Source organism: Stenella coeruleoalba (genome assembly GCF_951394435.1).
Source record: "Stenella coeruleoalba genome assembly, chromosome: 11".
NCBI classification, from domain to species: Eukaryota; Metazoa; Chordata; class Mammalia; order Artiodactyla; family Delphinidae; genus Stenella; species Stenella coeruleoalba.
In genome coordinates, this window is record NC_137157.1 from 58443972 (window position 1) to 58470731 (window position 26760).

The window sequence follows — 26760 nt, forward strand, 5'->3', positions numbered from 1 at the left end:
GGAAATCCATTGTGCTGTGATTTGGGGCTCAATATAAGGGATCGACTCAGATAAAAGAATACTTGTACTCGCTTCCCTTTTCCTTACTTCATCACCAACTCCCCCGCCCGCTCGGGGTCACATGGACCAGCCCCGCTCTCCCCGCCCAGCTCCCCACGTAGGCGGGGTGTGGTCCAGCCCAGCCGGGTGGCGGGAAATGCAGCGGGAGGTGCTGTCTCCGCGGGGACCCTGAGGACCGGCGGGGAGCGGGTGAGTGTCTGGGCGAGAGGGCTCTAAGCGGACTGCGTCCCTTCGAAGCCGCGGGGGCTCTTCTGGGAGGCGCGGAGTTCCCTTTCCCGTCACCCGGTTTAAAGGCAGGGGGCGGGGCGCGCGCTTTAGGTGCGCACGCGTCCCCACCCCGCGTCCTGTGTGGGAGCCGCAGGGTTTCCAGCTCTCCTGGGACGTCCCCTCGTTTTCCCGACGCCATTCTACACAGATAGGTCCTCACGCAGCGGTGCGGCTGTGATGGGAAGGGGCTTGAAACCCTTACAATAAGACAGAAGCTTCCCGGGCATTTCCACTTCGGAATTTTCCATCCAGTTCAGACCCGAAAAAAATAGGTGTCCAGCTTGGTGGTCAGCAGGAGCTGGGATTCACTGGTCGCTTGACTTAAATCTTGAGTTTTTATAAAATGGATTTCTCATTCCCTTCCCTCCTTTCCCTCGGGTAGAAGGCTTAAGGAGGATACAGCCTCTGCTTGGGTTTGTTAGCCGGACCATCAGTCGTTAATTAAGCTCCTTCCCTTGAGTCTCTCAATTCTTGGCCCTTCGTGCTGCCACTACATAATTACCGTTTTAAAAAGTCAATCTGGTCATTTCAGATTAAATTTAAAACTCCTCTTTGGCCTCCCACGGTCAAGTTTATATCCTTAGGTGGGTGTCCATGGCCTTTGGCAGTCTGACTCTGATCCTCTCAGCTGATTTTCTAAAGCTCCCTATCATTTTTTTCTATCTCATGCACTTGACTCCCAAACCTATAGAAAGGGTGTGTCTGCATTGTGCTCTTTCATGCTTTGGTACCTGTGCTCCTGCTGTTCCCTCGACTTGAAGTTCTTGCCACTTCTCTGCCAGGTGAACTTCTCTTTCAGGAGCTCAGTTGTCCCGCTGAAAACCTCTATTTCCAGCCCTCCTGGGCCAAAGTAGTCACTTCTTCCTCTGTGTCCCTGAAGTATTTTACCTCCCTCTATTATCAGTGGCACTTACACAACTGAGTAAAAGGTTACTGAGCTCCTAACATGTACTGTGCCGTGTGCTCAGTACCAGGTGGACAAGATGAATAGAACAGAGTTCCTGCCCTTAAGGAACTGGAAGGAAGAACACATGTAAATGAGTCCTCTGCAGTTACAGGGTGACAAAGAAGTCTGCCCTGGCTTCCTTACTCCTCTCACTCAGAACTCTCTTGAGTAAGTTTATCTACTTTCACAACTTGACACACCACCTTACATCCTGATGCCTCCAAATCTCCAGCCCCATCCTCTGCTCCCTCAACTTCGAAACTTGTCTACTTCAGCTTAGAAAGCTTGTGTTGAACACTTATGATACCTGCCGTGGCCCGGGTTCAAGCCCTGGTTGGGGAACTGACATCCCCCAAGCTGTGTGGCAGGGCTACCAAAAGAAGAAAAAGATGCAAGCCTGAGGAGCAACATCTCTTAAGGAGGAGTACAGGAGCAGCCAATGTGAGGTCAAGGAAAAGTGTTTGTTTTGTTTTGGGGGTTTTTCCCACCCCCTAAGATGGTGGAGCTTTGAGCAACTCATAACATATGGGAATGGAGCCAGTATAAAGAGAAAATTGGAAACAAATGAAGAATGAGGAAGAAGCAACTGAGGATCGAGAAGTAATTGATCATTCACAAATGGAGGGCTTAGATTCATTTGAAATACGTATGTTTTTAGGCTTGGGTGGGGAGAATTGAGACAGTTCATTTCTGATGATCTCAGTTGTTCTGAGAGGAAGGGACCTGAGACACCAGCTGAGAAGTGTGGGAAGCAGTGGAATAAAGGGGCTTGAGGGTAACGGTGAAAGTTAGAAACAGCTGTTCCTTGGGAAGAAGAGGGAGAGGACCAGGAACACGAAGGATTTGCTGGGCCAGGCTGAGGACCTGTTCAGATTGGAGACCACATTTGTTGTGTATCATTTTGCAGGGTTGTTTGGTTTCCTCTAGCAAATCTGAGTCTAGATTTGAATCCAGGAGTCTAGAAAGCAAATGGTTGCATTGATCTGCGGTTGGGATCTTTTGCAGAGTGAATGCAGTAAAAGGAAAAAAGATTGAGACCTTACAGAGAGTGATACGTTTAGTGATACACCAGTAGGATATGTGCTCCTGCTTGTGCGACCCCAGTTTGATCGTTTTGTTTTTCAGCTCAGAAATCTTCAGTTAGTCCCAGGCTTATGTTCTAAATCCTTGAATTGATAGACAAAGACCAAGTTTTCCCATAAAGCCGGTTCCAACCCTCTTTTCCATTTTTTTCCTAAGACTCCTCTACTCATAGTGGCTCCCTCTCTGGTTTTACTCTGGCAAATTCTCTGCTGAAGTTCCCCTCCTCCTCTCAGCTGCCTCAATTCTATGCAGCCTTCACAGGCCCAGTTCTAATCACACTTTCTCTGACAAAACCTCCTTGGCCACTTTAACCTGAAAAGAGCCCTAGTTTTTCAGAATTTTTTTTTAAATATCACTTAGAGCTAGTACTGACTTTCTTTTACATTGTTTCTTCTATATTAGGTGGGTTTTATTTCTGCAACTAAATTCCTTAAATTTCTTTAGCACTGCAGCCACACTGCACCTGCACAGCACTATCTTTTGCCTAGGAGGATTTTCGTAAGCACTTAGTGACTGACTATAGAGTCCAGTAGATGGAGAGGAAATTAATATTTTGAGAATTCTTTGTGTTCAACACTCAGTATAAGTGTTTGATATCAGAGCTTCTCAAACTTTTGTGGTGAACGACCAGTGTTTCCTCCCCCCCCCAGGCTGTTGCAGGCCAGTACTTTTCTTTCTTTCTTTTTTTTTCTAGCTTTATTGTGATATATCACTTGAAATATAAAGTACTTTTCTAAAATAGTAGAACTAGAATCGTATTATTAGAAAAATTAAATTACTAGAGAAATAACGTGAAAAAAAGACATACAGAATATAGGCATTTTTACTATTAGATTCAACAAACATCAACTGCATCAAATTGCTATAAGATGTTCTAAATGCTTATGTTTTGTTTTTGTCCATATCTTGATGCAGACTGCTAACAGTTTGTGGACCAGCAATGGTCCGTTGGTCCACAAATGACACTGATTTCCATGATCTCATTTGAACCACCCCCTACGTATTTTTCTCTGTGTACCGATAAGGAAACTGAGGTTTAGGTTAAGCCACATGCTCAAGATCACCAACTTAGTACTGGACAGAACTGGAATTCAAATGCCAAGCGTCATTCTGTTCATACTAGTGAATCTCAGAGCTGGTTCTTAGAGCAGGGTTGGTTTGGGACAGAGTTTTTTGCTTGGTTTTATTTTGTTTTCAAGAAATGTGTTAATTTTCTATTTTGAATTGCAAGCGTATTTAATATTTTATCCTTTATTTTCCTTTGGTTCTTGCATTTTGAGGCCTGCATTTGAGATGATTATTGCTTCATCTCAACTGCTTAGTACTTAGTTGAGTGAGAAAAGTAACTAACATCCCTTTTAAATGTCCAGATCTGCTTTGTCTAAGGTATTTGACAGAGTTCTCATCTGTCTATGATAAAATGTGAAAATGCAACATAATGAGTTTTTTCATAAAATTAAATGTATTAAAGGACTGTACTTTATTCTGGGATTTTTGTCCTTCTTAGGTTTTTGTGGGGTTTTTTTGGTGTTTACTGAAAACAATGTATAGTAATTGTGTGGGTGTTTTTTATAACAGCTGTATTGAGATATAATTCACATACCATAAAATTCACCCTTTTAAAATGTACAATTCACAGAGACATGCAACTGTTACTGCCAGCTAATGTTAGAACATTTTTATCACCCCCAAAAGAAACCACATAGGTCCCTACTAGCAGTCACTCCCCATTGCCTCCTCTCCCCAGTGCCTGGCAGCCACTAATCTACTTTCTGTCTCTATGGATTTGCCTATTCTGGGCATTTCATATAAGTGGAATCTTACAACATGTGACCTTTTGTGTCTGGCTTCTTTTATGGAACGTAATGTTTTCAAATTTCATCTATATTGTAGCGTGTATCAGTACTTCATTCCTTTTTATTGTCAAATAATATTCCATTGTGTAGATATACCACTTTTTGTTTATCCATTCATCAATTGATGGACATTGGGGTTTTCCACATTTTGGCTATTATAAATGCTGCTGTGAACATTGGTGTGCAGGTTTTTGTGTGGATGTACATTTCATTTCTCTCAGATATGTACCTAGGAGTGGAATTGCTAGGTCCTATGGTACCTCTGTTTTAACGTTTTGAGGAACTGCCAAACCAACTTCCACGGCAGCTGCACCATTTTACAGTCCTACCAGCAATATACGAGGTTTGTGCGTCTGTATTTTTTTTTAATTGTCCTTAAGTTACAAAATTTAGAGTCTGCCACCTTAGGTTAGTCTCCCTAAATTGAAAAAAAAATTAAAGACCCATCCATGAAATCCAGAAGTTTGGAAACAACTATATTACCCCAGTCAGTATTTCAAAACAAAGCAAACAGAACAAAACAAAAAACTCAAAAAAACCCTATCTAGAAGGTCATCAATTAAAAAAATGATGAGAACTAACTGCTGATTGTTGAATAAAGTTGTAGACCACCTTTGCATCTTTTTTTTTCCCCCCACCTTTGCATCTTGATTTTCCTTCAGCATAATAGTCTTGTATATGTTAAAGCAGTTCCCAATTATAGGATCATTTGGCGAGCGTTTCCTAAATACTGTGCCTGTGCCCCTTCTCGCCAGCCCCTGGAGTTTCTGAATATTTGGACAGGGCCTAAGCAGGTATCCTAAGGTGGTTTTAAAGTACAGCCTGGCTTGAGAATGACTGTTTAGGTAGTTGGGACATTGAGGGTATAATGTTAATGCTTTTACTTGCATGTTTTGTTAATTCTAAGATAAACATTTTTTCAGGAAAAAAAAAAAGAATTTCTTTTTTCTCTTGGTTCTTTGGCAAGCCAGAATGGCTGGTTTTCCTGTTTTGCCTTTGTTCTGGGTCAAAGAAGTGGCATGGGGAGAATTATTTTCAAAGTAGAAAACTCAGGAAGGAGAGTAAAGTACTCCGATTAGAACAAAGAGAAATTAAAAGCTTGTATATATCTGTTCTGTCCCGTTGTCCTGAATAGCACTTGTGGTTTCTCCTTTTCCCTCTTTGTAAGAGGAAAGAATTTGGTGGTGGTAACTATCGTGAGCCCATGCTCACTATGACTGTAGTGAGCCCTGTGCTTAGTCATTAGCTGGGGGTCTGCCCAGGAAGAGTAGGGCTGAGGTGGGTCCTGGAGGTGCTGTCAGCTAACTGCATTCTTTGCAGCTGAATGGAAAGTTCTTTCTTGAGAAATCTGAGCAGGCACTTCCATGGCTGCCACAGTATCCTTTACCTTATTTCTCAGATAAGGAAGCTAAGACTGACTTGATGAGGAATAAATGGGCCGGTAGGCAGTGAAGCCAGGACTCTGACCCCACCTTCTGAATGTTGTACTGTTCTTTCTATTACACCAAGTTGCATTTAACAGTTTCTACCGAATGTCTATCTTATGAAAGAAATTCAGTGCATTCAGAAATGCATAAAACATTTAGTAGAGGAGAAAAGATGTACTCCAGGTTATTGTAACGTAAAGGAGTAGTTCAGGGCTTCCGTGGTGGCACAGTGGTCGAGAGTCCGCCTGCCGATGCAGGGGACGCGAGTTCGTGCCCCGGTCCGGGAGGATCCCACATGCCGCGGAGCGGCTGGGCCCGTGGGCCATGGCCGCTGGGCCTGCGCGTCCGGAGCCTGTGCTCCGCAACGGGAGAGACCACAGCAGTGAGAGGCCTGCGTACCGCAAAAAATATATAATAATAATAAAAAATTAAAAAAAACGAAGTAGTACAGTGCCAGAGGAGGAAGTCCATTTAGAGTGATATGTGCAGTCAGATCCTGTCCTGCTGTAGGCTATCAGGGAGAGCTTCGTGGAGGAGTGGCATTTGAGCTGGATCTTGAAGGTCAGGTAGGCTTAGAACTTCTGGAATTAAGGGAGGTGGACCTTCCAGAAGGAGGAAGCAAGGTTTAGAGAGCGTGAGGGGGCTCTGTGTCTTGGAATGTGTATGTTTATGTTCCTGGGTTGGGGGACTAGATAGCCAGAGGAGGCACCTAAGGCATGGATCTAAGAAGTGGTGGGTTGGATGGGTAAGTGTGAAGTAGATATAAGACAGATAATCAGATTATAAGTGGTTTAGGAGAGGAAGATGAGGCCACACAGACTAGGTGAGTAGCTTCTAGATAACTGCATGAAAAGAGAGTGAACTGTAAGTTTTCTGTCCCTGGCTCTTTTTTTAATAGTATGTTTCCACCAGTGAGGGCTGGAACTCCTGTTTAGAGCTCTTTTATTCCAGTTCTAATGAATAGGCCCAAGACTGCCAGCTTGCCTCATGTAAACCCAGCTTGCCTGGGAGCTTTATAATAGTCATCTTACCCATTTCTTCCTCTACTGTGCTTGTTGCTCTCTGGTTCTGTCAGAACTGCAGGGGATTAGAACCTGAAGTCTTAGGTCTCTTACATAACCTCTTCCCTTCTCACATCTGCAAGGATGCTCCTTCCCTATCTTCTTTCCCCTCCAGCTTTTATTTAGGTAGCCAGGTAACAGCAGTTACCACCTCTGTTATTTTTGCCTTTCAGGTAAACCAATGTGTTGAAAGCAGAGGTTTGAGTACTCTGCCGGGGCCAGTTTTACAAATATTGAATATTAGAATTGGTCTGCTTTGTGTGTGTATGTGTGTATACACCAGTGGTCTGTCTGGAAAAGCTAGATGTATCTTTTTTTTTTTTTTTAAGCTAGATCTATCTTGGAGGAGAGTCACAGATCTCACACACTGCACCTGCCTCACTGGAGCCCAGGTCTTAGGGTCTGCAAGTCCCATGAGAAAGGGCAGTGAAGGCAGGTATCCCTTCAGTTTTCCTGGTCATTCTGTGGTTTACTGGCTCACTGTTGCTGGGCTGAGCGGTCAGAAAGGAGATTAGCACTGGGTAGGGGAAGGGAAAGCAGCAGCCTAGAGAAGTAGCCCAGTTACATAAATGCATGGAGATAACATCAGGCATTAAACCTTGGTCCTTTGGACATGGCCCATTTCTTATTTCCTGTGGGGGAACAGGGGTGCAGTTGGAGGTACGTATGGAACAGGGAAAGGTGTTTTTAGAGGAAGCTGCTGCATGCTGAGAGTGTGGCTGAATGTGACAAGGGGACGCATAGTGAATGTAGAGTGTGTGTGTGTGTGTGTGTGTGTGTGTGTGTGTGTGTGTGTATGACTAGTGTCAGGTTCTGAAACATCCAGGATCTGTGCCTACTTGATTATCTGATGAGGGTTTAGGGATCTTAATAAAAGGGGGTGTGCTTCAGAAAAGGAAGATGGTTCTTCTGTGGAGAGGGACAAGGAATTTAACTAGTTCCTATTCTTTTTCTCACCCATTCTGTTAGGTACTGGCTTCTACTAAGATCACCAAAATTTAAGAGTAACTTTGGGGAGGAGAGTGAAGGAACTTTCTTTACACATCCCCAGAGCCTCAGAAGCCTCAGGGCTCCTGGGATATATCAGATCCTCAGTGGGATCACTGTACAGTCAGAGCTGGGTTTTCTCAGTTCTTGTGGTACAGAAGAGCTCTAACTGTGTGGGTGGAAGGTGGAGGGGGACCGGGTCCAGCAATTTTTTTATTTTTGGCCATGCTGCGCAGCTTGTGGAATTAGTTCCCCAACCAGGGATTGAACCTGGACCCTTAGCAGTGAAAGTGCTAAGTCTCAACCACTGGACCGCCAGGGAATTCCCCCAGCAATTTTAAGGCAGAGGGAAGCTCATTCTCCCACCTTCTCACAAGGCTGCAGAGCTTTCTCAGGGTGAAATTCTCAGAGTTGATGCCCTTTGCTAACCAGCCTTTCTTTCTACTAGGTTATCTAGACTCAGACATACTGTTTCTACAGTTTCAGACCCGATTTAGAGGATGGGATGGCTTAATTCTTAGTCTCGGAGCCTCCTGGGTAGAAGTCTTAACTTAAAGCTTTCCCCGGGACTGGGAACAGCACTTCCGGTGCTGACAGAAGTGAAACATTTGAGGACCTTGATCAGAATACTCAGAGCATCAGGGTCCTGCCTGCTCCCCCCTCCCTTTTATGGGGAGGACCCTACATTTGTTTTGTTTTGGGTTTTTTTTTTAGATTTATTTATTTGTTTATTTTTATTTTTGGTTGCATTGGGTCTTTGTTGCTGCACGTGGGCTTTCTCTAGTTGCGGCGAGTGGGGGCTACTCTTTGTCGTGGTGCACGGGTTTCTCATTGCGGTGGCTTCTCTTGTTGAGGAGCATGGGCTCTAGAGCACAGGCTCAGTAGTTGTGGTGCACAGGCTTAGTTGCTCTGCAGCATGTGGAATCTTTCCAGAACAGGGCACGAACCCATGTGCCCTGAATTGGCAGGCGGATTCTTAACCGCTGCGCCACCAGAGAAGTCCCCCACATTTGTTATCTTTCCTTGTCTCTATAGGCCTCATCATTTCTAGCTCCCTTGGCTCCACCTGCCTTTCTTCTCTAACGGCTGGTCCACTGATGTGTGGACTTGTACATGATGAATTGTGAACTTCTAGCCACATGCAGTGCTCTTGGGTACTTGGAGGGAGACACTTACCACAAGGAGCCAGATTGCTTAGGTGAGTCGCTTTTTGAGGTAACAGGTTAAAAAAAAAACAACACTTGCTTGAGTCTAGGTCTTTTGAATTTCTCAAGCCATGGGTATGAAAAGCACATGGGCCTGGGTAGAGCTTCTGCCAGGGTTCCATGTAAGTGTTTATTCTGTCCCTGAAGAGAGTGTGAAGGATTTGATCCGCTACTTGAGGCATGAGGATGAGACGCGAGATGTACGGCAGCAGCTGGGGGCAGCGCAAATCCTGCAGAGCGACCTCCTACCCATCCTTACCCAACACCGCCAGGACAAGCCTCTCTTTCATGCTGTTATCAGGTTGATTCCCCAGCTTTTTTTTTTTTTTAATTGAAGTATAGTTGATTTACAATGCTATGTTAATTTCTGCTATACAGCAAAGTGATTCAGTTATACATATATATATATACATTCTTTTTTATATTTTTTCCATTATGATTTATCACAGGATATTGAATATAGTTCCCTGTGCTATACAGCAGGACCTTGTTGTTGATCCCCCAGCTTTTTAACATGTACTGTGTGCCAGCCTTTGGTATTTGTGCCTGGTGAGGAAACTGAACAGCTGCTCCCTCCTTCATGGTCTCCCCAGGCTGATGGTGAACTTGACACAACCAGCCTTGCTCTGTTTTGGCAGCGTGCCCAAGGAGCCCAGCTTCCGGCACCACTTTCTGCAGGTGCTAGCGTACTTGCAGGCCTACAAAGAGGTGAGGTTTTCCTCCAGAATCCCGAGGCAGAGTTTGGGGGCCGTGGGAAAGGAGAGGGCGGGGACTACTTAAGGTCCATCCCCCTGTTTCGTAGGCCTTTGCCAGCGAGAAGGCTTTTGGAGTCCTCAGTGAAACTTTGTATGAGCTGCTGCAGCTGGTGAGTCTCCGCCTCACAAGATTCCAGGGGACAGTTAGCGCCCTGCTTCTTCCCTGGGCAGAACCCCAGGTGGGGCGTCACAACACGCGGGGTTTGGAGATACGGTCCCAGTCCTCGGGGGTACAAGTCCAATCTGCTGTCTCTGCTGCCTTGGGACTACTCGAACTCTTCCTTCTTTCTTTTTAATCCTGATTCTTCTCTGTGCCTCTCTCGCCCCATCAGGGTAGATGCCTCCCGCCTTCCACAGGGGGTCTTGTCCTCTAACTCTCCTTCTTCTGACCAGGGCTGGGAGGAACGGCAGGAGGAAGACAGCTTGCTGATTGAGCGGATCCTGCTGCTGGTCAGAAATGTTCTCCATGTCCCAGCCGACCTTGATCAGGAGAAGGTGATCTTGGCTGGTCCGAGTTCTTGTGCTTGATTAGGTTGGGCTGCCCCTTTTTCGCTGTTCTGTCCTCTGACGAAACTCGGGAGGGACCTTCGTCAAGGAATGAATTAGAAAACCTCAAGGCAGGGCAGTAGAACTGACTGATCTCCCCTTTCTCCCTCACCACTCACTGCTCAGAGGATCGATGATGACGCCAGTGTCCACGACCGGCTTCTCTGGGCGATTCACCTCAGTGGCCTGGACGACCTGCTCCTCTTCCTGGCCAGCTCAACTGCGGAGCATCAGTGGAGCCTCCACGTGCTGGAGATCATCTCCCTTATGTTTCGTGACCAGGTGAGACACTCACCTGTTGCCTCAATCCCTTCCCTCATGTCCGTTTCTGCTGTGCAGCCGGAATTGCTCTTGTATCATGACTGAAATACCTGGGGAAGGCAGGTGCCAGGTGGAATAGCCATTTCTTAAGTACAGGGTCCCATCAACAGTCCTATTTTGTTCACTCTTTCTGTCCCCACTAGGAGTGAACTCAGAATAGGAAATGACTGTACTTCTGACTCTTCGCTCCTTGTTCTAAATCTAGAACCCTGAGCAGCTGGCAGGAGTGGGGCAGGGACGCTTAGCTCAGGAGCAGAGGACAGCTGTGGCAGAACTGGAGGTGTTGCGCCAGCGAGAGATGGCAGAGAAGAAGACTCGAGCCCTGCAGCGAGGCAACAGGTGAGTGGTGCAGAGCCACTCTACCCATGTTCCCATTCCTGCACTACGGAATGCTAGGGCTTGGGCCAAATGCTAAGGCAGTGGTGACGAGAGCACTTTGCAGTTACAACATGCTCTGATGTGCTGCTGGAAGAGAACGGGGATGGAACCTCCAGAGAATTGAGGAATCACCCTGGACTTTTTTTTCTCTGCAGGCATTCTCGATTTGGGGGCTCCTACATTGTCCAGGGCTTGAAATCCATTGGGGAGAGGGACCTCATCTTTCACAAAGGTCTCCACAATGTGAGTCTGCTCCCGTCAGGGGTGGGAACATTGTGGAGTGGGGGACCTTTACCTCTCTGGAGGTAAAGCTTCTCTGTTCTTGGGCTTAGAAAGTTGGAGACCTAGGAGAAATAGAGCTTTTGGCATTGTCTTTACCTGCATCTTCACTTAGTACCAGAGGGAGAGCACGTTCTACCTTCTACAAGTTTCTTCTGAGAAAACTGTAGTACCAAGGATGTGTAAAGAGCTGCCGGGGAGGGAGGTGGTTAGGAGTAATTCTAATTCCCTCAACCTACATCCCCAGCTCCAAAACTACACTTCCGATTTGGGAAAGCAGCCCCGACGGGTACCTAAACGTCGCCAGGCTGCCCGGGAGCTGTCCGTGCAGCGCCGCTCTGCCCTCAACGTGAGACTCTTTCTCAGAGACTTCTGCTCTGAGTTCCTGGAGAACTGTTACAACCGGCTCATGGGCTCGGTGAAGGTGAGAGCCTAGGAAAGATGGAGTAGAGAGGTGATTGGGGTAGCGGTGGGTAAGAAGGGCAAGCTGGGGAGGAACCCATGGAAAGCTGACCATGGAGAGTGGACTAGTAGGTGAGACGGATGTAGGGTGCCCCTGAGACATGGTGACGAAGTCAGGAGGGAGTGGGTTATCGATATGACCAAAAAAGCTCTAGAGATTGCCGCAGAGGAAGGGGAAGGGAACGTGGGGAGAATGAGAAAGGGATGGAGATTTGGGTCCTATAGTATTGTTACAGTGGTGTCCAGGGTCCACCTGGTCATCATAGGACAGGAGGAAGTTGGAAGCCCTGAGGTCATGAAGTGGCCTGTTTTTCCTTGACATCAGGACCACCTGCTTCGGGAGAAGGCTCAGCAGCACGATGAGACCTACTACATGTGGGCTTTGGCTTTCTTCATGGCCTTCAACCGAGCTGCCTCCTTCCGGCCAGGCCTGGTTTCTGAGACCCTCACTGTGCGCACCTTCCACTTCATTGAGCAGAACCTCACCAACTACTATGAGATGATGCTGACCGACCGCAAGGAAGCCACCTCCTGGGCACGCCGGTGAGCGGGAGGAGAAGTGGGGTCAGAGTGGGCATCTTGGCCAGGCTGGGAATCTGAATGCCTGAATTCTGGATGGTACTTTCTGTCCCGTCTCAGGCTTCAGGTGGTCAGCTGGGGAGCAAGGACTGGCTGGGTCACTGAGTTTTTGATGGAATTGTTTTGGCAGGCGAGGGTGCAAAGGGTGATACTGTTTCCACGAACCAAGGTCCTAAGCTGTCCTCCGTTTTACCTCTTTCCCTCTCACAGGATGCACCTGGCTCTGAAGGCCTATCAGGAGCTGCTGGCCACAGTGAATGAGATGAATGCGTCCCCAGACGAGGCTGTGAGGGAGAGCAGCCGCATCATCCAGAGTGAGGCCTCGCTTGGTCTCTGATCCCCCCTTCCCTGCCTCTTGATCCGAATCTCACTCTTCCCGGACCCAGCTTCACCCGTCTCTCCTTTCCCCAAGCTTTCCAGGTCAGTCCTTCCATTCCTTTCTCTTCCCTGTTTCTAGACAACATTTTCTATGTGATGGAGTACCGAGAGCTCTTCCTGGCACTCTTTCGAAAGTTCAATGAGAGATGCCAGCCCCGCTCTTTCCTTCGTGACCTGGTGGAAACCACCCACCTCTTCCTCAAGATGTTGGAGCGGTTCTGCCGGAGCCGTGGGAACCTGATGGTGCAGGTACTGGGCAGCCCAGGGTGTGGAAAGAGCTGGGGAGAAAGGGTGGGGGACAGAAAGGACAGGGGGCTCTTTTTCCTCACATTTTCTGTAGCTTAAGCTGGTCTGTTAGAACTACTCTGAACGAAGGGCAAGAGTTTCGTTGGTGTTGCCAATGTAGTTCTGCCTTGTGAGTCTCCTCTCATTAGGTTGATCCCTGATCTACCATAAGTATCTTAATTCATTCAGGAAACATTTATTAAACACCTGCTCTGTGCTAAGCACATGAACTCTGGGGGTTCATAATTTTATTTTATTTATTTATTTATTTTTTGATGTGGACCATTTTTAAAGTCTCTTTGAATTTGTTACAATATTGCTTCTGTTTTGTGTCTGTTGTGTTTTTTTTGGCCACGTGGCATGTGGGATCTTAGCTCCCCGACTCGGGATCGAACCCACACCCCCTGCATTGGAAGGCGAAGTCTCAACCACTGGACTGCCAAGGAAGTCCCAGGGGGTTGATAATTTTAGAGTTTAGTAATTATGCTGTGCTATTTCCTGGTTATACTTCAGAAGCACTGTAATGAGATAGAAAGGACCTTACATTAAAAGTCAGAGGTCTGGGGACTTCCCTGGCAGTCCAGTGGTTAAGCCTCTGAACTTTCACTGCAGGGGTCCAGGTTCGATCCCTAGTCAGGGAACTAAGATCTCACATGCCGCATGGTGCAGCCAAAAAAAAAAAAAACTCGGAGGTCTGGGATCTCATCCTGTATTAGTTACTGTTAGAATAACTTAAGCTGCTTGTGTGAGTCCTGATCTTTAAAAGTTGGTTGTAACATCTACCCATGAGCCTGAAATGAAATAATAAATGAAAAGTCTGGGACAAGAAGAAAACCTCAAGGAATTTCTATCCTGGAGACACAAGGACTCTGCTTTGTAAAAATTTTCCTATAATTCTATTTGCTATAGGTTAAAACTCAGTCAGAACTGGGCTTGAAAGGGGCTGTAGTACCGATGAGCCTTTTCTGAAAGGTCTGTTTACACTCGGAGCTCTGTTGTATTAGCAGTACTAATAGGTTCTACCATTTATCGAGCGTTTACTATGTCTCAGACGTTGTGCTAAGGTTTCCCTATAATCCTCACAATAGCACTAGGGCACATGCGCAGAGTGGTTAAGCACCTTGTCCAAGGTCTTGCTGGTATATGGCTAGCATCAATACTTAAATCCTGGTCTGCTGGAATCCAGACGCATGCTCCTGACCTTTAGTGTGTTTATAAGTTCCTTGAATAAAGGACGAACCTCATTAAGGGCCTCACAGGCCCTCCTGTTTGCCCACAGCGAAGACTGGTTCACAGCCATGACTTGGGGGAGTGGGGTCGGGGAATTGATTCTCATTCTCCTGCTTTTCAGGAGAAAAAATTGTAGTTTACATTTGCAGAGTGCTTTGCATTTAATAAAGCCTTTTCATATAGAATTTTTTATCCTCAGAGCAAATTTGCTTATTCTCTAGGCTTCTGTTTAAGGTATCACTTCCACAAGAAATGAGTCACGTGCTGTTCCTGGGTTTTGCTATGGCGTTTTATGCTCAGCCATGTTCTAGGTCTTATCCAGGCTGTAGTGTCATTTACCTGTCTACTTACCTGTCTCCCCCACTAGGCCACAAGTGCCTCAAGGGCAAGGAAATGTGCTCTTCACTGCTGCTTCCCCATTGTCATGGAGTAGCACATAGTGGTCACTCGGTGAATGTCTAATTAATTCAGACATCTAAATAATTAGTTAATAGAGGACATTGATGGGGAAAAGGCCTCCCTAGCTCTTGTGCCATCCTAACACAGTTCCTTCTCTGTAGAACAAACGAAAGAAGAGAAAGAAGAAAAAGAATGTCCTAGATCAGTCCGTAGCTTCTGGTAATGTCCCCTACAGCCCAGAGGAACTGGAGTCTGTGTGGCCCTCCCTGGCCGAGCAGCTACAGTGCTGTGCCCAGATAAGTAGTTGCAGAAACTCTCTCTTTCTTTCTTTCTTTTTTTTTTTTTAATATTTATTTTTGACTGCGTTAGGTCTCCATGGCTGCACGCAGGCTTTCTCTAGTTGCAGCAAGTGGGGGCTACTCTTCATTGCGGTGCGTGGGCTTCTCATTGTGGTGGCTTCTCTTATTGCAGAGCACGGGCTCTAGGTACATGGGCTTCAGTAGTTGTGCCGCATGGGCTCTAGAGCGCAGGCTCAGTAGTTGTGGTGCACGGGGTTAGTTGCTCCGTGGCATGTGGGATCTTCCTGGACCAGGGCTCGAAGCCGTGTCCCCTGCATTGGCAGGTGGATTCTTAACCACTGTGCCACCAGGGAAGTCCTACTCTCTGTTTCCTGAGGGTAGTGCTCTGGGCAGGCTCTCTGGGTCTCTCCCCCCACTGCCCCACCAACTGTTACCAAAGCTTTAATAATCCCTCTCTAGGATCCTGAGCTCAGTTTGGACTCCATGGTTCCCTTTGATGCGGCCTCAGAGGTGCCCGTGGAAGAACAGCGGGCAGAAGCCATGGTGCGGATCCAAGACTGTCTCCTGGCTGGCCAGGCCCCACAGGCCCTGACCCTTCTTAGGTCTGCCCGGTAAGAGCCCCGCCTACCCGTCCTCCCACATCCAGCCCCTGGGCTTTTGGGGGCAGGGAGTGGCTTTCACTGTGGCACAGGGTTCTCAGTCTTCAAGAGAGAAGTTCCCTCAGAAGCGCTGGGGCTCTGTACAGGGTACTGAGTCCTGGGGAGTTTGGGTTGGTTTATTGGGAGGTTTATTATTTGTGTTTGTTTCATTTTTGAGAAATATCAGCACAGTTAGTTGGGGAAAAAAAATAAAGTTAATTCTATGAGCCAAAGATAGCCATCATTAACATTTTGATGAGTTATCTTCCAGAGTTTTTCCCTCTGTGTTATATATAGACATATCACATACACCTTCTTTTACAAGATTGAAATATTGCAATACTGATTTATAGTATTTTTTTTCACTTCTCAATATATTGTGAGCATCATTTCTTTTTTTTTTCAAATATTTATTTATTTATTCTGGCTGCACCAGGTCTTAGGTGAGGCACGTGGGATCTTTGCTGCGGCATGCAGGATCTTTTAGTTGCAGCGTGCAGACTTCTTAGTTGCAGCATGCAGACTCTTAGTTGTGGCATGTGAACTCTTAGTTGCAGCAGGCATGCGGGATCTGGTTCCCCAGCTAAGTTTTGAACCCAGGCCCCCTGCATTGGGAGCGCGGAGCCTTAGCCACTGGACAACCAGGGAAGTCCTGTGAGCATCACTTCTCGTCAGATATATTTCTGCAATTATTCATGGCTTTAAAACACCATTGTGAAAACAGCGGCAAATAAATAAATAAATTTATAAAAACAAAAAACACCATTGTGTGAATATGTACATTTGTTCAACATTTGTTCAAATGTCACGCGTTTAGATTATTTGCCTTTTCTTCCTGTATGATTTTCTTTGCAGTGTGGCTTATGAGGGAAAATTTCCCTAGAGTCTTTGTTTCATCTTTGAAATAACAGTCTGTATTCTCTTTCCACCTGGAAAATAAAATAAGTCTAAATTCCTTCTCCCACTTCAAATTATAACTGAGATATTATTTAAAAAAAAAGATATTATAAAAAAAAGCCTTTTTTCTCTCTGTGCTCCAGGGAGGTGTGGCCAGAAGGAGATGTGTTTGGCTCTCAGGACATTTCCCCAGAGGAGGAGATTCAGCTGCTGAAGCAAATCGTCTGGGCCCCGCTTCCCCGTGAGTCTCCCATTTCCTTCTCATCTCTCTCCTTCCAGCTCTTCTCTAGCGCCAGCGTCACAGACACCCAGTAATCCTCAGTCTTTCTATAGGGCAGCAGGGACCAGAGGAACAAGGGGCGGAGGAAGAAGATGAAGAAGAGGTGGAGGAGGAAGAGTTGCACATGGTCGAGGTGTTGGAGAAAGAATTTAACTTTCTGGACTACCTGAAACGGTGCGGGCCGGGAGGATGGAATTGGTGTCAGGGTGGAGACCGTGGGGCTGTGAGGACAACCACACGTCCTCACACTGACATCCTCTCGCTCCCTGTCTCGGTGCAGCTTTGCAAACTCAACTGTCATCCAAGCCTACGTGCTGCTGCTGCGGAGCTACAAGCAAAATAGCGCCCACACCAACCACTGTGTCGTCAAGATGCTGCACCGTCTGGCCTATGATCTCAAAATGGAAGCCCTGCTTTTCCAGCTTTCCCTCTTCTGCCTCTTCAATCGTCTGCTTAGCGACCCTGCGGCTGGGGCCTACAAAGTAAGGAGATACCAAAGAATGGGGTTCTAGAGGTGTAGGGGAGTCCTGGGGTAAAAGGTTAGGGGATAAAGTGCCCTGAGCCGGGTCAAGGCTGAACGATGAGAGAACGGTGAGGAAGTAGACAGGCAGGTTGAGAGAGCTGCAAGGGGAAGGATAGAAGAGGCTGAGCGAGGAGGGGGCAGCTGGGAACAGGCGTAGAAAAAAATACCTAAAGGCCCATGTTTATGTACATTTAGGCCACAGGCCTCACAGCAGTCTCCCTCTCCCTCAGGAGCTAGTGACTTTTTCCAGATACATCCTGGGCAAGTTCTTTGCACTGGCCACAGTCAACCAGAAAGCCTTTGTGGAGCTGCTGTTCTGGAAGAACACAGCTGTGGTTCGAGAGATGACTGAGGGCTATGGCTCCCTGGATGGCAGGTGAGCTTGAGGATGGGGAAGGCTTGGCGATGGGGAAGGGGGTGACACAGTCACAGAGTGTCAGAGCTGGAAGAGCTTGCAGATCAGTTGGTGTAACCTTTCTTTCCCTTTCGTAGGTGAGAAAACAAGCCCCGAAGGTGAAATGCTTTACCTGAGGTCACCTGAGAGAGGAACTGGGATTGACCCTAGGTCTCCTGTCTACTCTAGTTTCCTTCTTCACCAGCGTTCAGGGGGGCAGTCAGAGTGGGGTGGCCCCCCCAGAGAGAGTCTATATGTGCCTTATCCCAGGATGTGCTGGGAAGCCATAAGGATGCATAGAAATATTTGTCCTCTTTCCCTGAGTATCTCAGCTCCTCTCCTTTCACTCTTCTCTCTCTTTCCCATAATACTCTCAGCCCCTGCAGTGTCAGGTTCCATGGGCCCAACCTGGAAAATCTTATTTTGACTTTTGGGTTCTTAAGTGGAAGGAGAGTAAGAGGAAGGAAGCACACCTTAGGCCTCTGCTAGCTGGCTCCTCTGTGGTACCTGCGTTGCCCTTATTCCTTTTAGAAGAGAAGACCTTTGGTCTCCTCTTTTTGAGCCAACAATCTACATGCTCCCCTTCTCCTTTCCCCATTTAGATCTTCTAGTCACAGACCCCCTGTGTGGAGCCCAGAGGAGGAGGCCCAGCTTCAGGAACTGTACCTTGCCCATAAGGATGTGGAAGGTATGAGGCCTTGAGGTCTGAAGAGCATGAGGAGGGCAGCCTGAGCTCCGGGACCCCTCTTCACTCCCTCACTCCTCCTCCACCTCAGGTCAGGATGTGGTGGACACCATCTTGGCACACCTGAAAACTGCTCCTCGGACACGCAAGCAGGTCATCCACCGTCTGGTACAGCTGGGACTGGCTGACAGCGTCAAGGACTTCCAGAGGTAGAGGCACATGCTTTGGAGGGAACTGAGATGGGGAATCCACTCTTCACTCCCTGAGCTCCCCCTTCCACTGACACCGCCCTGAACAGGAAAGGAACCCAGATTGTACTGTGGACGGAAGAGCAGGAGCTGGAGCTGCAGCGGCTTTTTGAGGAGTTCCAGGGCTCTGATGGTAAGTGAGGTGGAAGCTCAGGGAACCTCTGAAATGAGAGCCAAGCTCTCAGTTTCTTTTCCTGCTGCTTCCTGTTCCCAAGGAAGGCTTATCCTCTCCTTCCTGTCCACTTGCTCTGTTTGTGGTGTCATTTTTGTTTGTTTTTATATATATATATATTTTTATTATGTAAGTTATAGGTATACAATATAGTGATTCACTATAGTCACTAATTTTTAAAGGTTATACTCCATTTATCGTTGTTATAAAATATTGGCTGCATTCCCCATATTGTACAATGTATCCTTGTAGCTTATTTTATACCTAATAGTTTGTACCTCTTAATCCCCTACCCTTATCTTGCCCCTCCCCCTTCCCTCTCCCCACTGGTAACCACTAGTTTGTTCTCTATATCTGTGAGTCTGCTTCTTTTTTGTTATATTCATTCATTTGTCTTATTTTTTAGATTCCACATATAAGTGATATATAGTATTTCTCTTTCTCTGTCTTACTTATTTCACTTAGCATAATGCCCTCCAGCTCCATCCATATTGCTGCAAATGCCAAAAATTCATTCTTTGTATGGCTCAGTAGTATTCGTGTGTGTGTGTGTGTGTGTGTGTGTGTGTGTGTGTGTACCACATCTTCTTTATCCATTCATCTGTTGATGGACACTTAGGTTGCTTTTATACCTTGGCGATTGTAAATAATGCTGCCATGAACATTGGGGTGCATGTATCTTTTCAAGTTAGTGTTTTTGTTTATTTTTTTGGATATATCCCCAGGAGTGGAATTGCTGGGTCATATAGTAATTCTATCTTTAGTTTTTTGAGAGACCTCCATACTGTTTTTTGTGGTGTCATTTTGGAGTGAATTGAGCTATAGCCTCTTTCCAAAGACCTCTGTTTCCTTTACTAATCCCTTTCCCCTGTTGCTCTTGGGCATTCACACTTTCTTTCTCTTTAGATATCCTGGGTAATATCATGAAGAACATCACAGCCAAACGCTCACGGGCCCGAATAGTAGATAAACTGCTGGCTCTGGGGCTGGTGGCTGAGCGGCGGGAGCTGTACAAGAAACGCCAGAAGAAGTTGGCGCCCTCAAGCTTGGTAACAGTCTTACCCTGGCTCTGCCAGCTGGGCCTGCCCCCGCTGAAGTGCTCCTTAGAAGTAGCCCACCCAGATTCTTCCTGTCTCAGGCTCTTCTGAGTAGATCCCCCCAGCGCGGTGGTCAGGAACCAGAGGACTCCACTCAGTTCTTCGTCTTGTCTCCTTTTGTTCATTACCCATCCCAATTAATTTTAGCCTAATGAAGAGGAGTCCTTGAACGATTTTTGCCAGGAAGATCTAGAAGAAGAGGAAAACCTGCCAGAGGAAGAGAGTGAAGAGGATGAAGAGAAAGAGGAGGGCTCAGAAGCAGAACAAGCCCACGGTGGCTCCGTCCTTTCAACTCAAAACCTTGGGCAAAACCTGCATCAGGAAGGTGAGGGCCCAGTTGGGAGAGATGTCTCAGGTGGTGGGGTTGGTTGTATGGGCCAGTTATAAGTTTTCCACCTTCCCTTAGGCTTTTCTGCTCCCCTCCTGTGGCTCCAGAACTGCCTCATTCGAGCAGCAGATGATCGGGAAGAGTTTGGTGAGTGGATAAATGACGGTTTCAGGAGGACTGGGGTCTGGAGGCTGCTGGAGACCTGGTTGTGGGATGGAGGGCCAGTTCTTTCTTCACATCTTCACCATGTGACCATTGACCCTGTCCTAGGCTGCTCTCAGGCAGTTCCACTGGTGCCACTGACAGAAGAAAATGAGGAAGCAATGGAAAATGAACAGTTTCAGCAGCTGTTACAAAAGCTAAGGGTTCGGCCTCCTGGCTCTGGGCAGGTAAATACACCAGTTACAGCATCAACCAAGCATGTTGGTGCTACTTTAAGATACATCTGCTCCTTCTCATTTCCTGTCACCTCTGACCGTGACTCCTGCAGCAGCTGTCTTGCTAATCTCTCCCATCTTCCCTTCTCCTAAACCCATCTTCCGCACTGCCCCCGAGTTATCTTTCTAAATTACAGTTTTGATTATATCACTCCCCTGATCAGAGCACTTGATGGTTCCCCACTGTTAGCAGGACAAAGTCCACAGCCTCCGGGGCGGTGTCTCTGGCCTTGGCCAGCCATTGCAGCCTCACAGCCACGTCACCACACACCTGCCTGACACTACAGTCATCCGGAGCTACTTTCCATCCTCCAAACAGTAGGCTTTTTCATACCTCCAAACAGTTGATCATGCCAGTCCCCCTACTGGAAGGCTCCAGCCTCATACACAAGGTGGCAGATCACCCATCTTTCCTGATGAACACTCCACCCAACCTTGAAGAGTTAGTTCAGTTGTCACTTCCTCAGAGAAGCAGTCTCTATCCCTCCTTCAACCCCCCCACCCCGACACCAAAATTCACAGATATTCAAGTCTTGTATAAAATGGCATAGTATTTGCGTATAACCTATGCACATCGTCTCTAGATTAATTGTAATACCTAATACAATGTAAATGCTATGTAAATAGTTGCCAATGTGCAGCAAATCCAAGTTTTGCTTTTTGGAACTTTCTGGAATTTTTCATTTTTTTCCCCAATGTTTTTCATCTGCAGTTGGTTGAATCCATGGATGTGAAACCCTCGGACACAGAGGGGCAACTGTAATCATTTTGGTGGCTGTGATTTGTTCATTCCCTTAATATAGCCCCAATCCTGTGGTGTTACAGTACATTGGTTCTTTCTCCCCTTAGATTGTGAGTTCCCTGAGAGCAAGGATCATATCTGACTCACCTTTAGATCCCCAGAATCCATTCATTTACTTATGTAATTAACAACTGTATTTACTGGGAACCTCCTGGTGTATCAGGCACAGTGTTAGACATTGGGCACATACTGGATAAATAAGCAATAAGTAGAGTTCACAACCCTTAAGGAGCTTCACCAATGTAGGCTCATATTTATTCAATGAATAATATCAAAATCTGATGGACTAGAGGCTGCTCCTTTCCCACTACTCTCATTTTCAACTTCTTTGCCCCTGTAGGAAACCTTCTGGCGAATTCCAGCCAAGCTGAGTCCCACCCAGCTCCGGAGGATGGCAGCTTCTTTGAGCCAACCAGAAGAGGAGGAAAAGCTTCAGCCAGGATTAGAACCTAAGGTCCCTGGAGAGCAAGGCCCTGAGGAGGAGCACCGAGCACATGCCCCGAGGGCCCTCCTGTCAGCCCGGAAAGAGAGAGCAGGCCTGCTGTCCCCAGAGGGTAATACCAGGACCACTTATCTATTGAGTACTATTGAATACTTACCCAGCCCTGTGATCAAGAGGGCTGATAGGGTATTTGAGACTATGAGGACCTAGTTCCCTAATTTTATGCCTCTCGTGGTAGTTCCAGAGGAAGGGACTGATGGTGGGAAAGAGCAGCTGAAAGTGGCACCCAAGAAGCGACAGCTGTTGGACAGCGATGAGGAAAAGGAGGAAGATGAGGGCGGGAGCAAAGGTAGGAGGGTCTGGTCGGGATCTGCCTTTTCTTCTAACCTCTAGCACTCTTCCCTCCAGTCCTGAAGGTAAATGCTACCATCCTCCTTCCCCCTTAACAAATTTAGATATCCTGTCTTCTCACCCCTGTCACTCCCATAGCACCAGAGTTGGGAGCTCCAGGAATCCGGAAGAAGAAGCGGTTTCAGATAGAGGATGACGATGAGAGCGACTGAAGAGCCAGATGCCTAGGGGCAGAAACAGACCCATTTTTAAGTGGTGAATTTAAATCTGAGTTTGGAGGGGCATACAGGACCTGGAAACTCCTCTTACTGGACAGAAGCTGTGGAGCCCTGGGCTTCCCCATGGATCTAGGGTCCAGGAAATCCAGGCAACAGTGTTGGCCTCCTGTTCAGTCACTTCTTGCTCCTCCCACTTTTATCAGTGTGCCTCAGTAGCTCTCTGGAGACTTATTCCTCTTCTTCTTTGGTTAATAGCACACCCTGGCAAAGGAGAGGAGTGAGTGAATATAGAAGGCACCTTGGACCCCTCTTACTGGTCTGTTCCTTTTGGCTTTCTGCTGGAGGTGGGTCACAGCACTAGATGGGGGGTTTTGTGACATGATGAGTGGGGATGTTGCACCATTTTTAAAAGGCACTAGACGAGCCCATCCTCATTTTCTTTCCTGTGATCACCCGTTGAACACCAGATTGAGCCCAGTTCCTAATGTTGAAATAGGGTTGGGATGCAGTACTCTTCAGATGATGAACGTTTTTGGTTGGTGTTTGGCATTGAATTAAACATGTAAAATTAAAAGTTGCCAATGTTGATCTGACTTGTCAATCTGTCTAAATACCTCAACCCTCCACCTGCTATGTTCGTTTAAGAACTTTTAACTATTAGGGTTAAAAGAGACTATCAGCCTTCCCTTTTCTCTTGCTTTCCCTACATGAGACACAGAAAAACATACTCACCTCAAGATCCTTTGTCTAGGATAAATCTTTAGGGTAAAAAGAGTATGCATCAGAACAGGTACATGAAAAGATGCTCAATGTCGTTAATCAGAGAAGTGCAAATCAAAACCACAATGAGATATCACAGAGATATCTGACAGATACCTGTCAGAGTGGCTATCATCCAAAAGAACACAAATAACAAATGTTAGTGAGGATATGGACAAAAGGGAACCCTTGTACACTGTTGGTAGGAACATAAATTGGTGTAGCCGCTGTGGAAAACATATATATGTCAATCCCAATGTCCCAGTTCATCCCACATCCCCTTCCCCTCTTGGTATTCATGTTTGTTCTCTACGTCTGTGTCTCTATTTCTGCTTTGCAAATAAGTTCATCAGTATAATTTTTCTAGATTCCACATGTAAGCAATATTATACAATATTTGTTTTTCTCTTTCTGACTTCACTTTGTATGACAATCTCTAGGTCTATCCATGTCTCTGCAAATGGCACAATTTCGCTCCTTTTTATAGCTGATTATATACCTCAGTTATTTGTTTGTTTGGCTGTGCAGGGTCTTAGTTGTGGCACACAGGATCTTAGTTGCCACGTGCAGGATCTTTAGCTGCGGCATGCGGGATCTAGTTCCCTAACCAGGGATCGAACCTGGAGCCCCTGCCCTGGAGCCCCTGCATTGGGAGCGTGGAGTCTTAACCACTGGCACACCAGGGAAGTCCCATACCTCAATTGTTTAAAAAAGTATGCCTCGGGAAGGAGACACAAAGGGAGGAAAAGCCAGTTTGTCAGCCTGGGGCATAGGGGAAGTCTGGGCAAGAAAGAGATGGGTAAACATTGCAAATGTCATGTCCTTCCCAATTCTTGTAAACCATTAGCTTCCTGGCCCTCTTATGTTTCCAGCTGTGGTAGAGTGAAGGTGAGATTCAGAAAATAGTCATTCAGATTAGGGAGAGCCCTAGGTCAGGGATGCATTTGGACTGTCTTGTTTCTCTAATTTGTCTTTTTTGCCTCCCATAGCCTCTGAAGGTAGAGGTGAAGCTATGTCCAGGGTAATTGGAGTTTTCAAGGGCTAAGACACATTTTACCAGTTTGAGTAAAGTATAGAAACTTTGCGTTCCCTTAGGTCTCTTTACATTCCCCACTTATACTGTAATTATCTTAAATATTTCTTCTCTCTATGCTGAGAACCACATAAGGCAATGTTATAATTTTTACTTAAATCACTTAACATGATTTAGAAAACTCATGAGAATAAGATGGTATATTATTATACATATCTTTCACTCTGTTGCTCTTTTTTCATGACATTTCAAGCTTTTTTTTTTTTAATAATTTTCTTTCTGTTTAAAGAAATTCCCTTAGCCATTCTTTTAGAATAGGTCTGCTGGTGACTAATTCTCTTAGTTTTCCTTAATCTGAGAACATCTTGATTGTACCTTAATTTCTGAAGGATGTTTTTGCTGTGTTTTCTCATAGAGGGAACTTTTCACACCACCAAGCTGTTGATTCTGCCAGTCTCCTAGCCCATCCTCCAAGAATCGGCTCGAATGTGCTTTCTTTTGTGAAGCAGTCTGTGTCACTTTTTTTTTTTTTTTTTTATCGTGGTGTGTGGGCCTCTCACTGTCGCGGTCTCTCCCATTGGGGAGCACAGGCTCCAGACACGGACGCTCAGTAGTTGTGGCTCACGGGCATAGCCACTCCGCGGCATGTGGGATCTTCCCAGACCGGGGCACGAACCCGTGTCCCCCGCATTGGCAGGAGGATTCTTAACCACTGCGCCACCAGGGAAGCCCTTTGTCACTCTTTGAACCCCAAACCAAAAGCAATCACTTTTACAGCTGGGATTTGTTCATTCCCCTGATAAAGCACCAGTCTTACAGGGTTTCATCTTGTTCTTTTTCCCACTAGACTGTGAACTTGAAAGCCAGGATCAGGTGTATTCACCTTTGGATCCCACAGGTACATTCATTAATATATCCAACTAACACAACAGTGTATTGATGCCTCCTACGTAGGAGTCACTGTGTTGGGCACTGCGTGTCAATTGGATGTGATTACCCAAAGACTAGGTATACAGAGGTGAATAAAGCGATGATAATAAGGGTCCCAGCGCTTACTGATCTTCACCAGTGCAGCATTAAGCACAGAGTAGCTGTTAATACTAACAATCTGGTAAATCTAGAGGCTAGTCCTTTTACTCTGTTGCCACTTTCTACTTCTTTGACCCCATGGGAAAACTTCCTGTGGAGTCCAGACATGCTGAACCCCGAGAAAGTTAGATGCTTCTTTGAGTCATTCAGAGGAGGAGGAAAGCTTCAGCCAGTGCTGGAACCTGAAGTCTTTGGAGGGTAAGGCCTGAGGAGGAGTACTGAGCACAAGCCCTGAGGGCCTTCCTGTTAGCCAGCAAAAGGAGAGCAGGTCTGGTGTCCCAAGGGGCTAATAGGAATGCTATTGATTACTTATGTACCAGCCTTGCTGGTCTAGGGGGCTGATGAAGTTACTTCGATGCCTCCTAGCTCAGTGGGAAACCAGGCTGATGGGGACTGACAACTAAAAACAACACCCAAGATTTTTAGGGCAGTGAAAGTATTCTGTATGATACTGTAAATGTAGATATATGACGTTATACATTTGGTAAAACCCATAGAACTGTGCAATGCAAAGAGCTGAACCCTAATGTAAACTGTAGACCTAGGTAATAATAATACGTAACATTTAAATAATATAACAATCAAGTGTAACTAAGGTACCATACCAGTGGAAGATGTTAAAAATAGGGGAAACTGAGGGGTTGGGGGAGAGGGAATATTTGGGAACTCTGTACTTTCTGCTCAATTTTTCTATAAACCTAAAACTACTCTAAAAAATAAACTTTTTTTTTTTGGACTCTGCTTCTTGAGCCATTTTATTTTATTTATATATTTGTTTTGGCTGTGCTGCATGACTTGTGGGATCTTGGTTCCCCAACCAGGGATCAAACCCGTGCCCCGTGCAGTGGAAGCATGGAGTCCTAACCACTGGACTGCCAGAGAATTCCCAAAAATGAACTATTAATTAAAACAAAAAACCCATCATCCAAGAAGTGACAGCTAATGGGAATTGATGAACAGATAGAAGATGAGGACAGGAGCAAAGGTAGGAAGTCTGACTGGGGGGACCTGGCTTTGTCTTCATCCCTCTGTCATTCCTCAGTCCTGGAGACAAGCTCACCACCACTTTCCATCCCCCTACATATTTGCACAATCTCTCTTCCCTGTCATTCCCAAGGCACCAGAGTTGGAAATTCAAGGAATTTCAAGGAAAAGTAATTTTCATATTGAGGATGAGGATGACGCTGATTGTAGAACTGGAGGTCCAGTTATGGATGGTGAACTCAAGTCAGAAATGGGAGACTCTGGCAGGACCCAAAAACTTCTCTAAGCTTTCCGGAAGCAGTAGAGTCTTGAGGTTTCCTGTGGACTTAGGGTCCAAGAATTTCAGGCAATAGTGTTGGATACCTCTACATCTAGTTCTCCCAGTTTTAGGAATGTGTCCCTGTAGCTTTCTGAAGACTTAACTTCTCTTATTCTAGGGACTGATGTCTTCTTGCTTATTAGGGAGCCATCCTGGGACTGAGAGGAGTGAATAAGATAGGAGGAGGGACCCAAGACCCCTTCATTGACCTGTTCCCTTTGGTTGTGTTCCAAGGTGGGTTATGGCACCAGAGAGAAACCT

The 26760-nt window shown here is 46.3% G+C and overlaps 1 protein-coding gene across 2 annotated transcripts; it reads left to right on the plus strand.

Annotated features, from left to right (window-relative positions):
• Positions 1-160: 160 nt before the first annotated feature.
• Positions 161-26237, plus strand: TIMELESS (timeless circadian regulator). Of its 2 annotated transcripts, none has more exons than XM_079936729.1 (29): positions 161-249; positions 8723-8885; positions 9040-9193; positions 9486-9600; positions 9695-9757; positions 10041-10142; positions 10320-10475; positions 10720-10853; positions 11048-11135; positions 11419-11595; positions 11959-12176; positions 12423-12526; positions 12670-12839; positions 14666-14798; positions 15261-15414; positions 16482-16579; positions 16672-16792; positions 16899-17100; positions 17372-17517; positions 18138-18223; positions 18312-18429; positions 18519-18601; positions 19547-19689; positions 19885-20062; positions 20144-20212; positions 20336-20454; positions 21645-21858; positions 21985-22095; positions 24523-26237. In XM_079936729.1, exons 2-29 carry the CDS (start codon positions 8801-8803, stop codon positions 24567-24569), a joined length of 3588 nt encoding a protein of 1195 aa, XP_079792855.1. In that variant the 5' UTR covers positions 161-249; positions 8723-8800; the 3' UTR covers positions 24570-26237. The 2 variants fall into 2 exon arrangements, with proteins under 2 accessions (XP_079792855.1, XP_079792854.1); XM_079936728.1 differs by lacking the exon at positions 24523-26237 and adding an exon at positions 22236-24499.
• The last annotated feature ends 523 nt before the right edge of the window (positions 26238-26760 follow it).

What these genes read in the sequence shown, in the direction of transcription:
- TIMELESS (XM_079936728.1), top strand. Translation starts at nt 8,801, where the DNA reads ATGATGAATTGTGAACTTCTAGCCACATGCAGTGCTCTTGGGTACTTG. An exon ending in GCAGCTACAGTGCTGTGCCC is followed by an intron (nt 14,799 to 15,260) that starts AGATAAGTAGTT and finishes TAATCCCTCTCT; the next exon opens with AGGATCCTGAGCTCAGTTTG. An exon ending in GGCCTCCTGGCTCTGGGCAG is followed by an intron (nt 20,455 to 21,644) that starts GTAAATACACCA and finishes TTGCCCCTGTAG; the next exon opens with GAAACCTTCTGGCGAATTCC.